The 17,666-nt window shown below is 42.8% G+C and overlaps 1 protein-coding gene across 5 annotated transcripts in view; it reads left to right on the top strand.

Moving 5' to 3' along the window:
* LOC132490793 (kalirin) overlaps positions 1 to 17,666 on the top strand; it is a 467,387-nt gene that overhangs the window by 439,426 nt on the left and 10,295 nt on the right. For all 5 annotated transcript variants that reach the window (XM_060099427.1, XM_060099424.1, XM_060099423.1 and 2 more), the window contains exon 33: positions 1,217 to 1,319. In XM_060099427.1, the coding sequence (XP_059955410.1) occupies positions 1,217 to 1,319 (103 nt within the window). The remainder of the gene's footprint in view (positions 1 to 1,216; positions 1,320 to 17,666) is intronic.

Here is a 17,666-nt window from a genome sequence, read left to right as displayed (position 1 = left end):
ACCCAGTGTATGTACATTGGCATCCCATGTATGCCCACATGCACACACGTGCCCACACACACTCACACTCCAGATTGTAGTTATTTAGACTCTGAGCTTCGGTATATGAGATATGTTGCCCATGTGGTAACACTGTCAGGCACTGAGTTCCCATTTCCCCTAAGGCTATACTTCTCCATAAGCAGTATCAGGGGTGTGACTTTCGCAAAGACCTCCATAGGAAGAGCTGTCACTTCCTGGGCTGGTTTATCTAACCCCTGGCCCACATCTCCAGTTTTTCCTGACGTAGACCCTTCAGCCTTCACCAGTTCCCAGGCATCTAATCCCCGTTGGCCAGAGCTTTGGGTTCAGTGTAGGATTGGGACCCAGTTCTAAAGCTGGAGAGTTGAGGGAGCATGTGAATGGGACAGCAGTGTGGTCCAGGGGCCCAGGAAGGGGTCCAAACGTCAGGAGTGCACTTAGGAGACTATCTTATCAGACACTCAGGAGCACAGCTGGCTCAAAAGCTGCTGCAGAATCTGTGACCGTCCTCTTATCTTTGAGAAGACGCCTTGGTCTTCTGTGTTAATAAGAAATCATCATAAATAAGCATGAGATCACCAAGACCCACCAAAATGAAGGCAATAAACTCCTCCAGACCCAGGAGTTGAGGGTCCGACCTTCCCAAGGATAATTGCCCCTGGAGAAGATGTCCCACCCCATTTTCTTGAGCAAAAGAAACACAGGTCAAAAAAATATCTTCTCAGTTCTCTTCTCTTTATAAGCCAGCTATAAACCACCCTCACCCTGTTACAGCATATACAGAAAATCTGTTTGAATACCCTGAACTCTGGGACTGTTGCAGATGACCCAGGCAGCTGGAGAGAAGCCTAGGTTCTAAGCAGGACATACTTCTTCCTACTGCCTTTTATAGAGCCATTCCTAGTGAAAATAAGTAAATAGCTGCCCACTCTGCACCGTGGGCCAGAGGAGTTATGGAGAGGAGTCATTTTGTGTTCAGTTATCAACATAGTGATTATGTATTTGCTAAGTGCAAGAAGTGACATCATTGAAAATTACATGGGGCTGCTTCCTTTCGTGGAATAATTTTAGACACATCCCTGCTAGAAAGTGCTAAGGCGCTGCTCCACCAGCCCAGCTGGAAACACTTGTGTGCTCTAAGCCCACAGTCGCTCCCCCCACCCCCACCCCTGTTGCTTTTCTCTTCTTCCTGCAGGGATGGAGTGGAGGATGTTGACAGCCAGGGGGATGGGAGCAGCCAGCCAGACACCATCTCCATTGCCTCTAGGACCTCTCAGAACACAGTGGACAGTGACAAGGTAGGACAGTGCCCCAACCTTCCTTCCCCCAAGACTTCTTGTTGGCTTAACCACCCCTGGAGAGTTAACCCCTAGAGGAATTTCTCCCATGGTGGAGCCTGACCTCAGGAGCCAGTGGTCTCTTTGTGCCGGCCAAAGGGGAAGGAGCAGGGCTGGAGGAGGTATGTCACAGCACGGAGATCTTGTCTGAGGGGCAGAAGATTGAGGCGGCCAGCCAGACCTCTGACGCCATGAGAGTTTAGCAGACCTGGCGAGGGTGGAGAGTGAGTCTGGGTTTCCTCTCCTTCTGAGATGCCTCACCAGCGCTGCCTGGGCTGCTCTGCTTTCTGGGAGGCTGGAACTCAGGGAGCTGAGGCTGGGATAGTTTCCAGAGACCTAAATTTAGACCAAGATCAGTGATTTGGGAAATGGCCACAAAGATGCTGGTTGGAAGGGGCCTCCTATCCGAAGGGGCTCTGGTGGAAATGATGCCCTCCTCTGGCCAGAGTACTGGGGCTCAGTTCCTGAGGGGCAGAGGACCAGGAAGTGGTATTTGAAGCGGCGTGGAGGGATGTAGTTGTCTCAGGAGAAAACCTGGTCACTTGCTTGCTTACATTTTGGAGCAAGTAAGCAAAAGTTAGGAGCTCTGATGGGGAGCCAAAGAAAGAAGAATGTAGCGAAGACTCAGTGCATTTGCTCAAGCTAGCGGAGGAATTCAGCGGTCTGAATGTGCAGCAGGGACGGGGAAGGTTCTGTCTCTGACCTTACTCTCATTTGCTTACCTCAGGGTCGGAAGAGTTTGAGATGATCATTTTCTGAATACTAGGGATTTTATTAATAAAGGTATGGGTTTACAAGGACCATTTGGCCCTAGTTTCTAGACCTAGTATTTTGGCCTTAGTCCTTCAGCCTCAGGCAACAGGCTGTGTCCTCGCTTCATTTCAGTTTTCTAAGTTAGGGGCATTTTAAAAAGATAATCTGCATTCATTAGGATTTTTCCTAATTTTTTTCTTACTGGGAAAAAAAAAAAAGACTATGCCCCCCAAACTTCCTAAGATCATGGTGCTAAATCATGCTCTAGACTAGTGTGCAAGGACATGCAAGGTAATTAATTCTATTTGACGTCCTGCCTTCAAGTTTCTAAGCCACTTTTGACTATCAGAGTAGATGGAAAATTGGTTTTTTCTACTTGTAAAACATACAAAGAAAAGTATTTCTGTACTTTCCTTTCTCCTCTGATCTGTTGTTTAGAACTATAACCTAGAGTATCCTATGAATGAAAGTGTTTATTTTTAAACAGTCAGTGGGTGGTAAGTGAAGTGCATGTTTCCCATGTTCAGACATAGTGGCCTATTAATTCCATGGTCTGGGGGATGCCTCCCTTCCAGCTGCTGCTTTGTCTTCCCCGCGGCCCTTAAACAGACACCTCTGCCAGAGACAGCTGTCTTAGGAAGCCCTCGGCTCCAGCCTTTCCTTGTCCTCTGGCAAGGTGAGTGTGGTTAGAATAGAACGCCTCTGACAGCAGGCATTTCTTTGTTAATGAGGAACCCTGGTACTTACACATTATCCACAAGTAAGGAAACTGACGCCCAGAAAGACTGAGTGACTCGTCTAAGAAAATCCTAGTAGTGAGTGGAAAAGCAAGAACCAGAACCCAGGTCTCCCTGATTCACTGTCATGTTTTTCCCTCACTCTTATTAAAGTCAAAGCTTTGAGCTCCCAATGCTAAGGTGAACTCAGCTGGCCAGACCTTCTGCACATTCCACAAAAACATCAGTCACATATTCATGAAAAAGCACCCACCACATGCCGAACTCTGTGCTGGATACTGTAGACACATGTGGATGCTTTGTTGAGTGTGAATCCTTATATGTGTAATTTTCGTTTCATGTATGTCTCTATAGCCGGGCTCTTAAGCCCTGATGAGGGCCGGGGTTGTGTCTGTCTGTTTCATGGCTGTACCCTCAGCACATAACACACATGGATGCTCAAGAAGTACTTGGAGAATGAATGAACAGGGGGGTAGAGAACTCCAGCATGAAGAGGAAGCTAAAACAGGTGGTCGGAAAGCAACCAAACATACAAATACTGTATTTTTAAATATGCTAAAGAAGCCTAGAAGTTTCCTTACTTGCAAGCAGAAAGCTGCAGGTAATGTTCCCGGCCTGTTGGGAACATTAACCCTTAATTACCTTCTCAGACCTTGGGAAACATGGGCATCGGGTTGGGAGATGAAGAAAGATTCTGGGTTCTGACACAAAACCTGGAAAATTGCTTAGAAATAGTCAGATAAAGGGAGGGCCTGCCTGTGACCTTGCACTGCAGTTAGAAGGTTCTTATTCTTCTGTCACTGAGCAGTGAGATCAGGACAGCCAGGTGTTCCCTTGACCTGCCCTGTCCTTCATCAGAGAAACCATTTATTGGTATCTTTGAATTCATAGATGTTATCAACAAAGGTAAATTTCCCCCTATCTATACCCAAAGACCAGGAAACTGGTCTCCATTGGTTTCCAAGTGGTCAGGTGAACAGACTCTGAAGAAGAGAAAGAGCAAGTGGGTTGATTCAGGTAGGCTGAGCCACATTCAACAGAAGGGCAAACAGGGTGGCTGTGGGGAGGGGATGGGGCAGAGGCACCTCACAGGGATCAGGGTCATTTTATTGGTGAGTTTCTAGGAAAGGCCCCAGTCTTCCTCTTCTAATCCAGAGGGGTGAGAGTCGTAGCACTGTGGGCTGGGTAGATGGTAAATGTAACCCTTAAAGGGCCATGACAGATGACCTTGAGGAGCTGTGGGGCCCCAAGGCCCCTCTGCAATCCCCTTGTGTGTCCTCTGTGCGCTGGGGTGGGGTGGAAGGAGTTTGGACACACCTGGATTCAAATCCAGCTCTGGCACTCACCCTCTGTGTCACATTGCCTGAGTTACTGCACCTTAATTCCCCGACCTGTAAAACAAATACCCATCTCACTGAGTCCTTGGGAAGGTTAAGTAAAATATAATTAGTTGGCATCTATTAGACATTCAGTAAAGGTCAACTTTCCGTCCTTATTAGAGGGGAAACAGAAATTTAGATACTGTGAATAAGAGTGCATAATTATTGGGCTTCCCTGGTGGCGCAGTCGTTGAGAGTCTGCCTGCCGATGCAGGGGACACGGGTTCGTGCCCCGGTCCGGGAAGATCCCACATGCCACGGAGTGGCTGGACCTGTGAGCCATGGCCGCTGAGACTGCGCGTCCGGAGCCTGTGCTCTGCAACGGGAGAGGCCACAACAGTGAGAGGCCCACGTCCACAAAAAAAAAAAAAAAAAAAAAAAGTGCACAATTATTAAGCAGACTGAGGATCTTTGGAAGTTCTTGAGTAGAGTTCTGCCCTCTGGGTCCTTGGTTCATTAACTGTCAGTAGGTTTTTTTCTATATTAGACCTAAAGGGATGGAGCATCAGTTTACTTGTCTGCAATAGGGCAACTTTACTCCTCTTCCCATTTGCTAACCCTTAGAATCTTTAGACGTAGCTATTTGTAGTTAGCATTGGCTCATGGCTTATTTTATTATCCAATGGGTTATGGTCCATTACTGCCAGGTATTTCATTTTAATCCTCAGATTGTATCACCTTTGACCAGTGGTAACCCCTAAGGCTTTAGGTATTTGAAGACAGTTGTCTTTTCTCTTAATCTTCTTTGTTTAGAAGTCCTCAGTTTCTCCAACTATTCCTTGTATTAATGTGTTTTCCGACCCTTCCATATCCTGGTTGCTTTCCTCTGGTTTACTCTAGTGTGTAATGATCTGTGTAAAATGGGGCCTCCAGAATGGAATATAGTACATTAGGTGTGATCTAACCGACTCAAGTTCATCTCCTTGTTCTAGAGCTGCTATGCCTGCCCTCCTCCCTAAGAAGGTTCACCGTGTCTAGTAGGGTGTACACTGCTGGCTCATAAAATCTCCTGACCTGTTTTCGTGGACTGCCCTTAACTCAGCAGGTGACTTAGTAAACTGCGTGTCAGACTACTTAATATCTATTAGATTTTCTCTTGTTTAGTTCCATCCATAATCCAGTATGTTTTGAATATAAATTATTCTGTCCAGTATGTCAGCTGCATTTCCCAGCATTATTGGCTAAATGTACATTTTGTGGCTTCATCCAAATTCTGGCTAAAAAGACAAGGTTGAGAACAGAAGACCAATGCCCGGCCCCTCCTCATTTCCCACCCAGGTTTTGACACTTGGAACCCTCCTTGTCTGACTCTTCTTTTTAGGAAAGGGAACTTCCGCACCTTTCTCTATAACAGAGAAGCTGGGATTGCTTGTGGTAAATCCTCCCTTGATGAGGAACCAGTCTAATATTATTAATTCTGCATTAAATGCCGACAAAGCCGACATGGGTGCCTCAGTAAATGGCATGAATAAGCTTTCCCCAAAGTTGCTTTTGTTCATCTCTCAAATGGGTCTGCATAATTAGGTTCTACCTTGCCCCTGTCCCATGTAAAAGTGTCATTTCCCTGAAGGCAAATGGATGTGCTTACTTTGTTCTATAGAGATCTGGGTCTGAGCGCCTTCCTATTCTGTCCAGAGTAGGCTCATACTACTCTGGGCATTCCACCGTAAAGACTCTTTTGCTTATACATGTATTAAGTGATGGAGCTTTGCAACCACACTTCAAAGACATCCAGAATTATAGAATTCTAGTCAAGCAAGGCTGAGTTATGAGGTGGCAGTGAAGAAGCATCTTGTAGTTGAACACGATGGATGTCTGCTGAATAATTACCAGCTAATGGTGCAGAAGCAGCCATCTGAACAGTGACAGTCCCTGTGCATGTATAATATTTGACATTTAGACTAGGCATGCTGGAGACGTTCAGTAAATGCTTTTTGAATTGAACATTACAAACACCTCCTAGTAGGGATGCTTTTCATCCAAAATACACTATGAATTTCTAGACATGTCCAGACTGGCTGGAGACAGGGAAATTGAGTTGTGAGTGCGAGTCCCTGCAAAAATTATAAGGGAAAGAACACTGCTGGAACATCCCAGGACTGATTGTGATTTTAAGGAGGGATTTCAAAAGCAAGCAAATGTGATCTAAGGTACAAGGTGGGCTGATAATGACTGTGTGCTGAAGGGGGATGGGAAATGCCTGGAGAAGCCTGGAGATCCCAGGATTTAACTCAGAAGTTTTAAAACTCTCGACTGTCAAATCAATATAATGGGTCATGACCAAAATTTTGTTTTACCATGTGGGAAGAAACGCTCTAAAGTCAAAGGATTCCTACAAGGAATCCTTTGTTAGAGGCATCACGTTACTGAGTAACTGCAGTAACGTGATGCCTCTAACAAGGGGCAGGGCAGCCTGGCTGCAGAAGCCTTCTGGGAATAGACTTCTAAAGAGCCTCACCTGGTTTATCAGAACCTGGTAATCCTGACACATGCACTCTGGGAGCACAAAGCAGGCCACTAGGTGCAAGGGCTGTAGTCCAAGAGGGCCCAGCCCATGCTTTGGTGAGGTCCCAACCTCACCAAAGGTCCCCCATAGTTGACCTATGCCATCTCTCTTCATACATGCTCTGTGTTGAGGGCCCACTTACTCCACAGCAGGTGTTGCTCTCCATGCTGAGAGTACAGCATTGAATGAAACAAGGCCCTGCCATCCTTTGGCTTATTGTCTAATAGGGAGGAAAGGTAAATAACCAGAAAGAGAAAGGATGGCATCCCTAGTCTTCTGCTAATAGCATCAGAGATAAAAAGCTTCTAGGTTTTTCTTGTAAGAAAAAGTGGGCTAATGCTGCAATTGGAAGAACTCAAATTAAATGTAAGAAATTAGTTTCCTTGTAAAGATTAGTGTTGATCGGGGGACAGATGATGGAGGGGAAAAAATAGAATCTCTTCATTTAAATGGGCTCCTAAATAGAAAAGCCCTCCAGAGAATAAGGATGGATATAGAGCTTCTTGGGAGGAAGGAGAGCAAACTGGGTCCCATTCCCTAGAAGCAGAGTCTGAGACCGTGATTCCTATGCATGTAGTTTATTAAGGGTGTGCTTTCAGGAAAAGGGGCAAGAAACAGGGGCCGGTGCAGAAGGAGCTAAAGCAAATGTGCATGTGGTTTCATCTGGAGTCTAGCTCAGTCTGATCCCTCCTGGACCTGGAGCGTGAATTGCACCCAGAATTTGCCCCACCTTCGGGCAAGGGGCCTGGCCTTTTGTGATAGCTGTGAGCTGTTAGCAGCCAACATGCACAAGAGCTGGGGCATGGGAACCACAGCAGGAAAGAGGATCTGAGTGGGCTGCAAAGGCGTCTACTGCACAGAGGAAGGGGATGGGTTTGGGGACCAGGCATGGATTCAGTCCCTGGTTGTTCACCAGCTGCAGGACCTTGAGTGGGTCATTTAATCATTTCATGCCTCAGTCTCCAAGTCTGTACAGTGAAGGCAATGGTTTCAGCTTCCTGGGATTTTGAAGGACTAGCCAAGATCCTGTGTGAAAGAGGGTATGAAGCAGAGGAGACATGCGGTGGGTAGGTCGCTGTCCGGGTGACTATAGGCGACTGGCGTGAGAGAAAATAGACAGCGTGCGCCCTGGAGTTTTAAGGGCCTACAGATCACTGGCTTTCGCCGCTAAGGAGAAAAACCAAACATCTGGAAATGTGGAAACTCAACAGTGTTGGGACTAATAAAAATCCTATCAGTTCACATGATGTAATATTTTTCACTTAACAAATTCTTAAAAACCATCAAGATGATGCAACACACCAGCAGGATATAACTTGTTAAAAAGAGAAAAATGCGTTTTGAGCCTTATCCCTAGATATGTTGTGTGTATATAATGTACACAATTTCATGATATATTTGGGTGAATGACCTCTATTTTGTTGCTACTATTTTAGTTATATTAGATTAAATAAAATTATAAAAGAAGACATGCTTTTTTAACTCCCATATCTGTGTTAATATAGAAGAAGGTATAAATAACCCAAAACAATAGCTAATAGATATATTATAAAATATATTACAACATATGATTTGGTATTTGAGAGAACACAGAGAAACCACTGGTACGTTTTCTGGTTGGAGAAAAACCAGAGTTTTTGTTTTGTTTGTTTGTTTGGTTGGTTGGGTTGGTTTTGAATTTACCTTCAGATATATCCAAATAAGACAGTGTAATACAAATCTACTAAAAATGTATCCAAAAGAATTTAATGGACAACTCAGCACATATGTAAGGAAGTACTTGACCTTAAAAATATATGTATGAGATAATAAAAAAATAAAGTTATTGATCATCATTTTTAAAAAAAAATCAAGATGGGCCCCCCAAGGTTGAATCTCCAGAATGAGATTGTGACAGCGTGTGACATTTAGCCGTGGGGCCTGAGCAGGTGACCCAACTGCTGGAGATCCAGCCTATTAAATGCACTGTGTTAAAAGCTAGAAAAAGAAAACGTGATGCGTCTCCAGGAGAGATTCCTCAGCACTTCTGTTACTCTGCCCTTTGTCTCAGGGCCCTAAAATGTTTCTTAGTGGGAGAGGTTTATGTTGCCTCCCATCTAGGAACAAAGCACTTTCTAATCCTTAAATAAATACCTTTGAAGAGTACATAATTGTACTCCTCGTTCCCGGGGTTTGGAGTGGATATATCTGAAACCTAAACTTGGACTTCACAAACTGTAATCTTGAGTCTCAGTCGTACCCCACGCCTAACAGTACAGTGGGTTGGAGTTGCTGTATGAATCCCAGGTAGAGGCATTCTGATTTTCTCAAGAACTTGGTAGTCACTCCAAAGTAGGAAAAATGTCATCTCCACTTTAAAGTTTTAAACCCAAATTACGATTTTTTTTTTTGTTAGTTTTCTGAATAATCCAAGTTCAGGGCTAGGTTTGAAAATAACTTCTTTTCCTAGTGTGGTCCCTTTGTTACTTTGATCCAGGGTGGGCGGGAGAGGTGGCAGCAGGGGGCAACAAACAGCAGAGGAGTCCCCGGTCCTCCTCCCTGTGGCGGCTCTGTCACCACCCAGAAGCCCAAATCCATCCTCTCCTGAGCAACACTCAACACAGGACAAATGTGCTGGCTTTTCAGAACGAGTCTTTAAAGTGCAAGGAGTTGAGATCACCTGTTTTCCTCTAAATGAAAAGTGGCTCGAATAAGTGACTGGCTCCCAGCATCACACACAGCCCAACAGTGTGAAAAACACAACTGAGGTTCGCGGGACAAAACCTCTCATGACAGCATTATTTTACTTAATATTTGACTTACACTCCAGAGCTTGAAAACCTCCCTGGAGAGGCCCACCTTTAACGTTACCAATCAACTGAAAAAGCAAATAAGCTTCATAACACACAGCAGCCGATGGACAGTTTGCTGCACACAGGCAGATCACAGGAAACCTCAGAGCACCGTGCCGCACAAATCTCTTGGTTTCTAGTGGCGACACTGTGCAAGTATATGTTCCAGAAATAAAGAAATTGCAAAAGCTGATTTGCCAGTAGATTAGATCTCTGTGTGATAGCTGCAGGGGTGGCCAGAGGCCAGATTTGACTTGGAAGTTTGGAATTTGGAAGCATAGAAGCTCAGGGAAGAATGGAACCTGAGAGATCCTCTAGCCCTCTGTCTCCATCCTGTTTAAAGGGAACAAAGTGACTTGCTCAGAGTCACAAAGCCAGTTCGTGGCAGACCTCAGACTCAAACCCAAGTCACTCTCCTGCCTGTTCAATGGGATTAAAAACATGGTACTTTTGTAGTAACCCTGATAGTTCAGCTTCCAGAACTTTGTAGCAAACAGCAAACACAATTGTTACTGGCTTCTTCTCCAGCTGCCTCTACACCATCCCGCCCCAGCCCCAGAAAATCCACAGCAAAGTAAATTACAGAGAGGTTCTGTAGGCCAGTCCAGCATCTCCGGGGCTGGCATATGGCAAACGGGGAAGATACCTTCCAAGTATTAATGCCTGTCGCAGAGTCTTTGATAGCAAGTACTTGTGAGTCATATAGCGGCCTTGGTGGGAGTGTGATTCTGCCCCAGAAGAGTCTTCAGACCTCTCAAGGCAAATTCCCGGTCAGGCTCTGAGAGCTGGCAAGAGGCACTGCGGGAAGGCAGCCCAGCACAAATCTGAATTCTGTTTTTAAAAATTTTGGTGGAAGGAGAAAGCAAATCTGAGATCAAGCCAAGATGTGAAAGTGGATTAGCTGGCGACAGTCCAAGGCAAACAAGACCCAAGTGAGTACACTGCCGGCCGGACACACTGGGGAGGAGGGGCCCGAAATGGGGAGAAGGCACGTCCAGGGAGGGAGGCGGGGGCCAGCTTGGAGGCCACGGGCAGAGAGAGAAGTGGCAGCTCTCAGGACAAGGGTTTTACTGGAGTATTCTGCACAGACTTCTTGGCATATCACTTACCCCACTTACCCTTTTTTCCTTCTGTGTGAGTTAAAAAGTTCTTTTAGTGAAGAACAAGATGGCTGAATCTACCTTCTTAAAGCTACTGGTAAGAGGGAAACAGGTTGTGGGAAATACCGTTCTTAAAAAATTGTGCTCCTGGATGACTAAGAGTGACACCAGGAGTTTTGAAATCTGGAGGCAAGCTCTCCTTGTGGTTGCGAAAATGAACTCTTCTAGAAATTTCAAGCAGAAGTGTTGCTAGAAATGAACGTCTAGAGCCAAAGCACTGAGATGAGCGTGGATGGGGCGGGTGAAGGTGGCTTTGCAGTGGCGGCTCTGCTTTAGCTGAGCTGCCTTCCCCCATGGGTGCTGTGCTGTCAAACATGACATGTTCTGTGGCCGTAACATAGGAGTCTTGACAAAAGCCTGTTTGATAGACAAGTGGATAAATAGTATCCTGTTTCTTTATCTTGACCTTAGATTGAAAATGCTAGTTTGGGTTTTACCTGCCTGGAAGCTTAGCTTCACTTCCTCACTGCTGATGGCTACTGGCAACCTGTCTGCCATGACTAGTGGGATGTGGTGGACACTGGATGGGGATGGGGAGATCGAACCATTTGAGGCATTGGGGTGAGATGGTGTGATCCTAGTGCCAGAAAGTAGGGTCTTGTCGAGAAAAACATGTTTGCCTGTCCTCCGTGGTGGCCTTCCACTAGGAACCACAGTGAAGATGGGACTTTGGCTCAGGGTCTTTCCACGGGTGCCAAGTAGCAAACGCCCACCAAGGGGAGCAGCCTGCCTCTGCCCTGATAGCTCTTTCTGTTGAGAGAAAACTGCTGGAAGATGCAGACCTGTGAAGGCTGACCCATTCCAGGTGTCTACTCCCTAGTTTCAACCAGACCCTTCCCTCTGCTAATCAGTCTTTCCATTCTTCTGCCGCCATGTTCCACACGGCTCTGGCTCTGGTTGTGTTGGAGCAGTCACTGCCTTGTTTCAGAGCTGATAGTCAAGTTTCCAGCTTCCCCATATGTAAGGGCTTAGAGTTGAGTCTTCCAAGTTCAGAATGTTTATCTACTGTCATTATTATTATTATTAATGCTCTAATTGGTTCTGTTTAAAATTGCTGATTGCAGAGACATGTATACATTGATTAGAAGTTCAGGAGAGCTGTTCCTCTAATCTGCATGGCCCCTGCTGATGCTGGCTGTGAGATGCTTACTGAATGCTCCCATAAGCATTGCTCTCTGCATCATATGCAAGGGCTTATACTCCTCTCTGAACTTCATGATGTACTGAAGGGAAAAAAAAAAAGAAAAAGAAAAACAGTTTCTGTATTTTTCTGTTTGTCTCCTGTCTCCTGCTAGCTGGTGTCCTTTCAGCTGCAGGAATGGGGTTTAAAAAGTTTCACTTACTCTTTGCTGTTTCTCACTTACACATGGATGACAGTCTGACTTAGTAAGCACTAGAGGATATTAAAAATTCATTACCTTTTCTTTGCCTCATGATTTTTTTTAAATTTTTTTTATTTTTTGGCCACACTGCACAGCATGTGGGATCTTAGTTCCCCGACCAGGGATTGAACCCCCACCCCCTGCAACGTAAGTGCGGAGTCAACCACTGGATCGCCAGGGAAGTCCTCTTTTCCTCATGATTTTAATGTATGCTATCTTTTTATCTCATTGATTGATTTATCAGGCATTTATTGAGCTCCTACTATCCAGCAGGTGCTATTCTAAACACAGAGGATAAGACAGTGAACAAAACAGACAAAACACCTTGGTGGCCTGCTTAGACCTTTCTCTTTTGTGCTGATATGAACCTAAATATGCTCGATTTTGAGGTATTTGGAATGCCTTGCAAGTTACTTCTATTTTTTTGTATGTCTCTGTGACTGACATCATTGCAGCTTTTATCTTAAAAGAATTTAGCAATTTGTTTAAAAAGATTACTTGGGAGTTCTTGAAAGTAGTCCCCCAATTTTTAATTTCCTGAATTAAAAACAGAAATCAAACCAGAATGTTAGATTTCTCGCCGCTATCATCTTTGAGCTGTAGTTGCAGTCAGCGGATTCCTGATTAGGGAAGGTTACCTTCATGGCAGGTAGACATTCCGGATGAGGAGAAAAGATTAGGAAGTATTCACATAGCTCCCAAATATTAAAATTACTTCTATCTCATATAACAGGAATACCAAAGGTAAATTGTTCTTTTAAAAAGTTCTTTTTAAACTGTTATGATGATGATGATGATGATGAAAGATGTAAGGGGATGAGGAGTGGGGAATAGTTTGTTAAATGGAGTTACTTCAAATTTTAGAATCTGAAATTTGTAATACAGAGTCTAACTTATCTGATGTCCCTACCCCACTTCACCCCACAACCTCTCAAAACAAGAACAGTCACAATTTTTATGCCTCTTTACATATGGGCTATTAAGAACCTTTATTGTACTTGTGAAAATTTTATTGAAAACTCCTCAAGGAGAAAGGTTTTTAGGATATGTTCTCTACCATTAGATTTAACACAGTACTTCTAACAGGGACATAGACCAAACCACTAGATCGGTTATGTTATTTAGAGGGCAAATAAGTAGGCACTACCATTAACACCTGATCAAGCAGAAAAATCTGTTAACAGAGAAGAATGAAATTAGCTAGAGGCAAAAATGGAAAATTATTACAAATATTCTGGTACACTGAATTCATTCTTTTATTCAACAGAATTTTATTGAATGTCCACTGGTGACCAGATACCATGGAGATTCCAGCTATATAAGAACCACCTCTGTCCTTGTCCCAGAGTTTTCTGAGTTCCTACCCCCCAGGGGTCTTAATATGTGATGCCAAATAGGGTGGCTATATAGGTGTTACTTGTATTTAAGGAAGGAGAGTTGTCCTTAGCACTTCCTTTATGCCAGTGGCTGAGCGAGGCATCAGAGAAACTAGGAAGAGGAATGTTAGGTGAGATACATACTTGCCACACATACACTACCTTTTGTAACAGAAGTATACCCACTTTGAACAACAAACAGCCTGGGAGCCAGGGAAGGCTTTTTATTATCAGAAGTGAAATTTGAGCTTGGCCTTGAAGTTCATCTTCCTTCTATTTCTCCTCCTTGGTATCAGTTTTGATCCCAGAATAATTATTCTAATCACGGACAGTCTGTAAAAGAGCAATGCTACTGATACTACATCCATATCAAAAGAAGTATTTTGTTTTGATGTGGAATTAGGCTTTTTTTTTAATGGCCTGTTAGCTCTGATGGGGACTATTCAAAAGTCCCCTTAAAATTTTTACCAAAACTTTCTTATTGTTCCTCATAATAATATAATTAAACCTGTTTTTCCTTAAGCATATGCACTGAAGGTTTTTTAAAAGAACTTTTGAAGCAATAATACATAAACATGATTTAAAATGTGGGTATTTTTCTAGAGATATTATTTTAAAATATAAAAGCTCATACTTATTTATTCTTTTTAAAAATTGTTTAAATAAGTAATAGCATATGATAAGTACTGCTTTATACTTTCTCCCTTGTAACAAATCTGGGTAATTTCATAGTAGGACATGTAGAGCTGCATCATTCTTTTTGATGGCTACACAGTATTCCATACTTAGAGTACCATAATTTATTTAACTAGTCTTCTATTGATGGGTGTATGGGATGTTTCTAATCTTTTACCATTACAGACAGGTCTGTAATTCTTGTACAGATACAGTTTCTCACACTTGTCGGTCATGAGTATATTAACAGGATAGCTTCCTAGAAGTAGAATATGCATTTAAAAATGTTGATAGACATTGTTAGATCACCCCCTACAGAAGCTGGACCAATCTATACTCTCTCCGGCTGAGTATGAGTGTCAGTTTCCCCAGTCTTGCAATCTAGTATATCTTCAATATTTTTTATCTTTTCCAATCTGGTATCAGATACTTTAAAATAATCCTTATTCATTATTTCTCTTGTATATATTTTGTTTAGCTGATAATATTGCAACTATATTATTTTCTGAAATATATTTGAAATGTGCAGTATTTAACTTATACTATTACCTAATGAGAGTTATGGGCTTCTCTGATTAATTAGCTGTTATTTATACTCTTATTTCTATGGATGAAATGCATTCCTAATCAGAAACATCTGGTTTACATTAACCTTTTTAAAAATTTTATTAATGTAAAATATATATGTTGAAAATGCATCAAAAAGTACTAAACACGTGAATGAATAATTATAAAGTGAACATATATGTAATTACCATGCAGTTCATGAAAGGAGGGCATTGCCAGCTTTCCAGAAGCCCCCTGTGTGCCCCTCCCTGGTCACAACCCTGTCTTCTTCCCTAGAGGTAACCATTCTCCTGACATTCATAATAATACTGTCCTTACTTTTCTTTATTATTTTGCCTCCTATGTATGTGTCCCTAAACAATATAGTTTCAATGTGGCTGTTTTTAAATTTATATGGCTAGGTCGTACTGTGTGTGCCTCTTCTCTCACTCAACCCTCATTTTTATGGAATTCATCCATGCTGATGTGGGTAGTTTTTCATTCATTTTCACTGCTGTATAGTATACCATTGTATGAATATACCACAATTTATCCATTCTGCACATGGGATGTTTGGGGCTGCTGTGAACAATACTGCTATGAATATTCTTCTATATGTATCCTTGTATACATGTACTTGAGTTTCTCTAGGGTGTAAAGGTAGGAGTGAAATTTCTAGGTGGAAAAAAAAAAGGAAATTGCTAGGTAATAGGAGATATATATATATATATGTCTTCAACTTAACTAGATGGTGTAATCTATTTTTCAAAATGCGGATACCAGATTTCCACTCCTGCCAGTATCTGTGAGACTTTTCTGTTGCACTACATTCTTGAGTATACTTGATATGCCGGACTTCAAAATTGTTGCGGATCTGATGGGTATGTAGTAATATCTGCTTATGGTTTTAATTTGCGTTCCCCTAATTACTAATGAGGTTGAAGCCTCTCCATATCTTCTTGGACCTTTGGATTTTCTCCTTTACATCCTTGTTTAAGCCTTTGCCTAGTTGTGAGTTGTCTGGTTTTTTCTTATGCATTTTTGGATTTCTTTATGTATTCCAGACATTAGTCCTTTGTTGATTATACACATTGTAAGTATCTGCTATCACTGTGTGGCTAGTCTTTTCACTCTCTTTATTGTGTCTTGAAAAACATCTAATTTGACATTTTGAAGGCAGTACGTTTGTAAGTTAAAGACTTATATGATGGGACATAATGAGACATTTCTTACATTTAGTCCTTTAAAATAACAGTTTATCATTTGTTTCTCCACATAATAGTGTACCACCATGGAAACTTTATATATAATGTAGGTTTCTGTCAGTCCCTAAGTTTACCCCTGTTTTTTTCTTTTTTAAAATCTTTATTTATTTATTTATTTGGTTACACCGGGTCTTAGTTGCAGCAGGCGGGCTCCTTAGTTGCAGCTCGTGGGCTCCTCAGTTGTGGCATGTGAACTTCTTAGTTGTGGCATGCATGTGGGATCTAGTTCCCTGACCAGGGATCAAACCCAGGACCCCTGCATTGGAAGCACGGAGTCTTAACCACTGCCCCACCAGGGAAGTCCCTATCCCTGTTTTAATAAAAGAATAAGAACTAGTTGACTTTTTTCAAGGTATCTGTTGCATTTTACTCTATATATTATGTGACAGGTAATATAGTTAGAGCGATGAAATGTATTAGAAAAAAAGATAAGTCCATTGGATTTGGAACTCAGTTGTCTGACAAACAGATCCAAGACCCAGGAAGGAAATCTTTACATAGTAAAACTAAGCATCTATGCTCACAGGAAAGCCTCTCCAATCCTAATTTTATATGTAATGCTTACCATCTCTGTCATCTAGTTACTTAGCCCCTAAGAAAATTAGAAGAGGAGGAAGTTACTTTTATATAGACACAGTAATAGCCACGAAGGCTGAGCTGTTGACAGCAAGAGAGGAAGCAGAAAAGCTATGAAAGCAAAAGCTGAAGGAGGAAATAAAACTCCAGCAGTTGGGTTCTATTTAGTGAAGGTACCAAGAGTGCTATTATGACCTGGCATGTCTTACAACATCCTTTGTATTTTGTACTACACCATAACTATTACTCATGTTGGTTTGTGTAATTGTCAACAGATGGGGAAATTATGTTCAGTGTACTTTGCTTTTTAAGAAGTCAGAGATGTAAAGATATTCATTAAAAGATTTAAATGGGGAGAAAAAGGTGGCGTTGCTGTTTATCTTTAGTCATCCAGAACACTTGATTATCCTGACAGACACATTTTCCACGGGTTTTAGAGAGCTGAGGTGACGCTGACTATGATTTACATTAGTGGAAAGATTTGTAAAGGTGAAACTCAGCTTTTCTCAGTCCTAGTGATTAACTCCAAAACACTGATTCTGCACTCCTTTGGCATTTATTGAGGGTCTGTGTAATCCACTCTAGTCCGAGCCACTGTCCTATCACACATGGCCTATGAAAGAAGCCTCCTAATTGGTCCCCAGACATTCACTCTTACTTTCCTCTAATCTTTTCTTCACTCTGAGACCAATGTGATCTTTTTCAAATGCAAGCTCTTCGCATCTATGGCTTCAAGCCCTTTGAGAGGGTCCTTTTGCCCTTAGGGTGAATACCAAAGTCCTCAACATGACCTACGAGGGCACTGTCTGGACCTCAGCCCTCTTCTCCTCGCTGCAGCCACTCTTCCTCTTGTTTCCTGCCTTGCAACGTTCCTGGCCTTCCTTGAATGTGTCAGGTTTCTTTGCCGTCTCAGGGCCTTTGTTTCCTCTGCCTGGAAAATCCTTTCTCCTTTTGCTCTCCAGCGTCTCCCATGATCTGACCCAACCACTCATTTCAGCCTTGTTTCCCACTCCTTTTGCTCTCTCTTCTTTCAGATCTTAACCCTTCCTGACCCTCTGACTAACTCCCCTCCCCAAGTCATATCTCTCACTGCATTCTGTATTGTTATTTCTTGGAACTTAC

Source organism: Mesoplodon densirostris, chromosome 5 (genome assembly GCF_025265405.1).
Source record: "Mesoplodon densirostris isolate mMesDen1 chromosome 5, mMesDen1 primary haplotype, whole genome shotgun sequence".
In the NCBI taxonomy this organism is placed as follows: Eukaryota; Metazoa; Chordata; class Mammalia; order Artiodactyla; family Ziphiidae; genus Mesoplodon; species Mesoplodon densirostris.
This window is presented reverse-complemented; position numbering and strand designations above follow the sequence as displayed.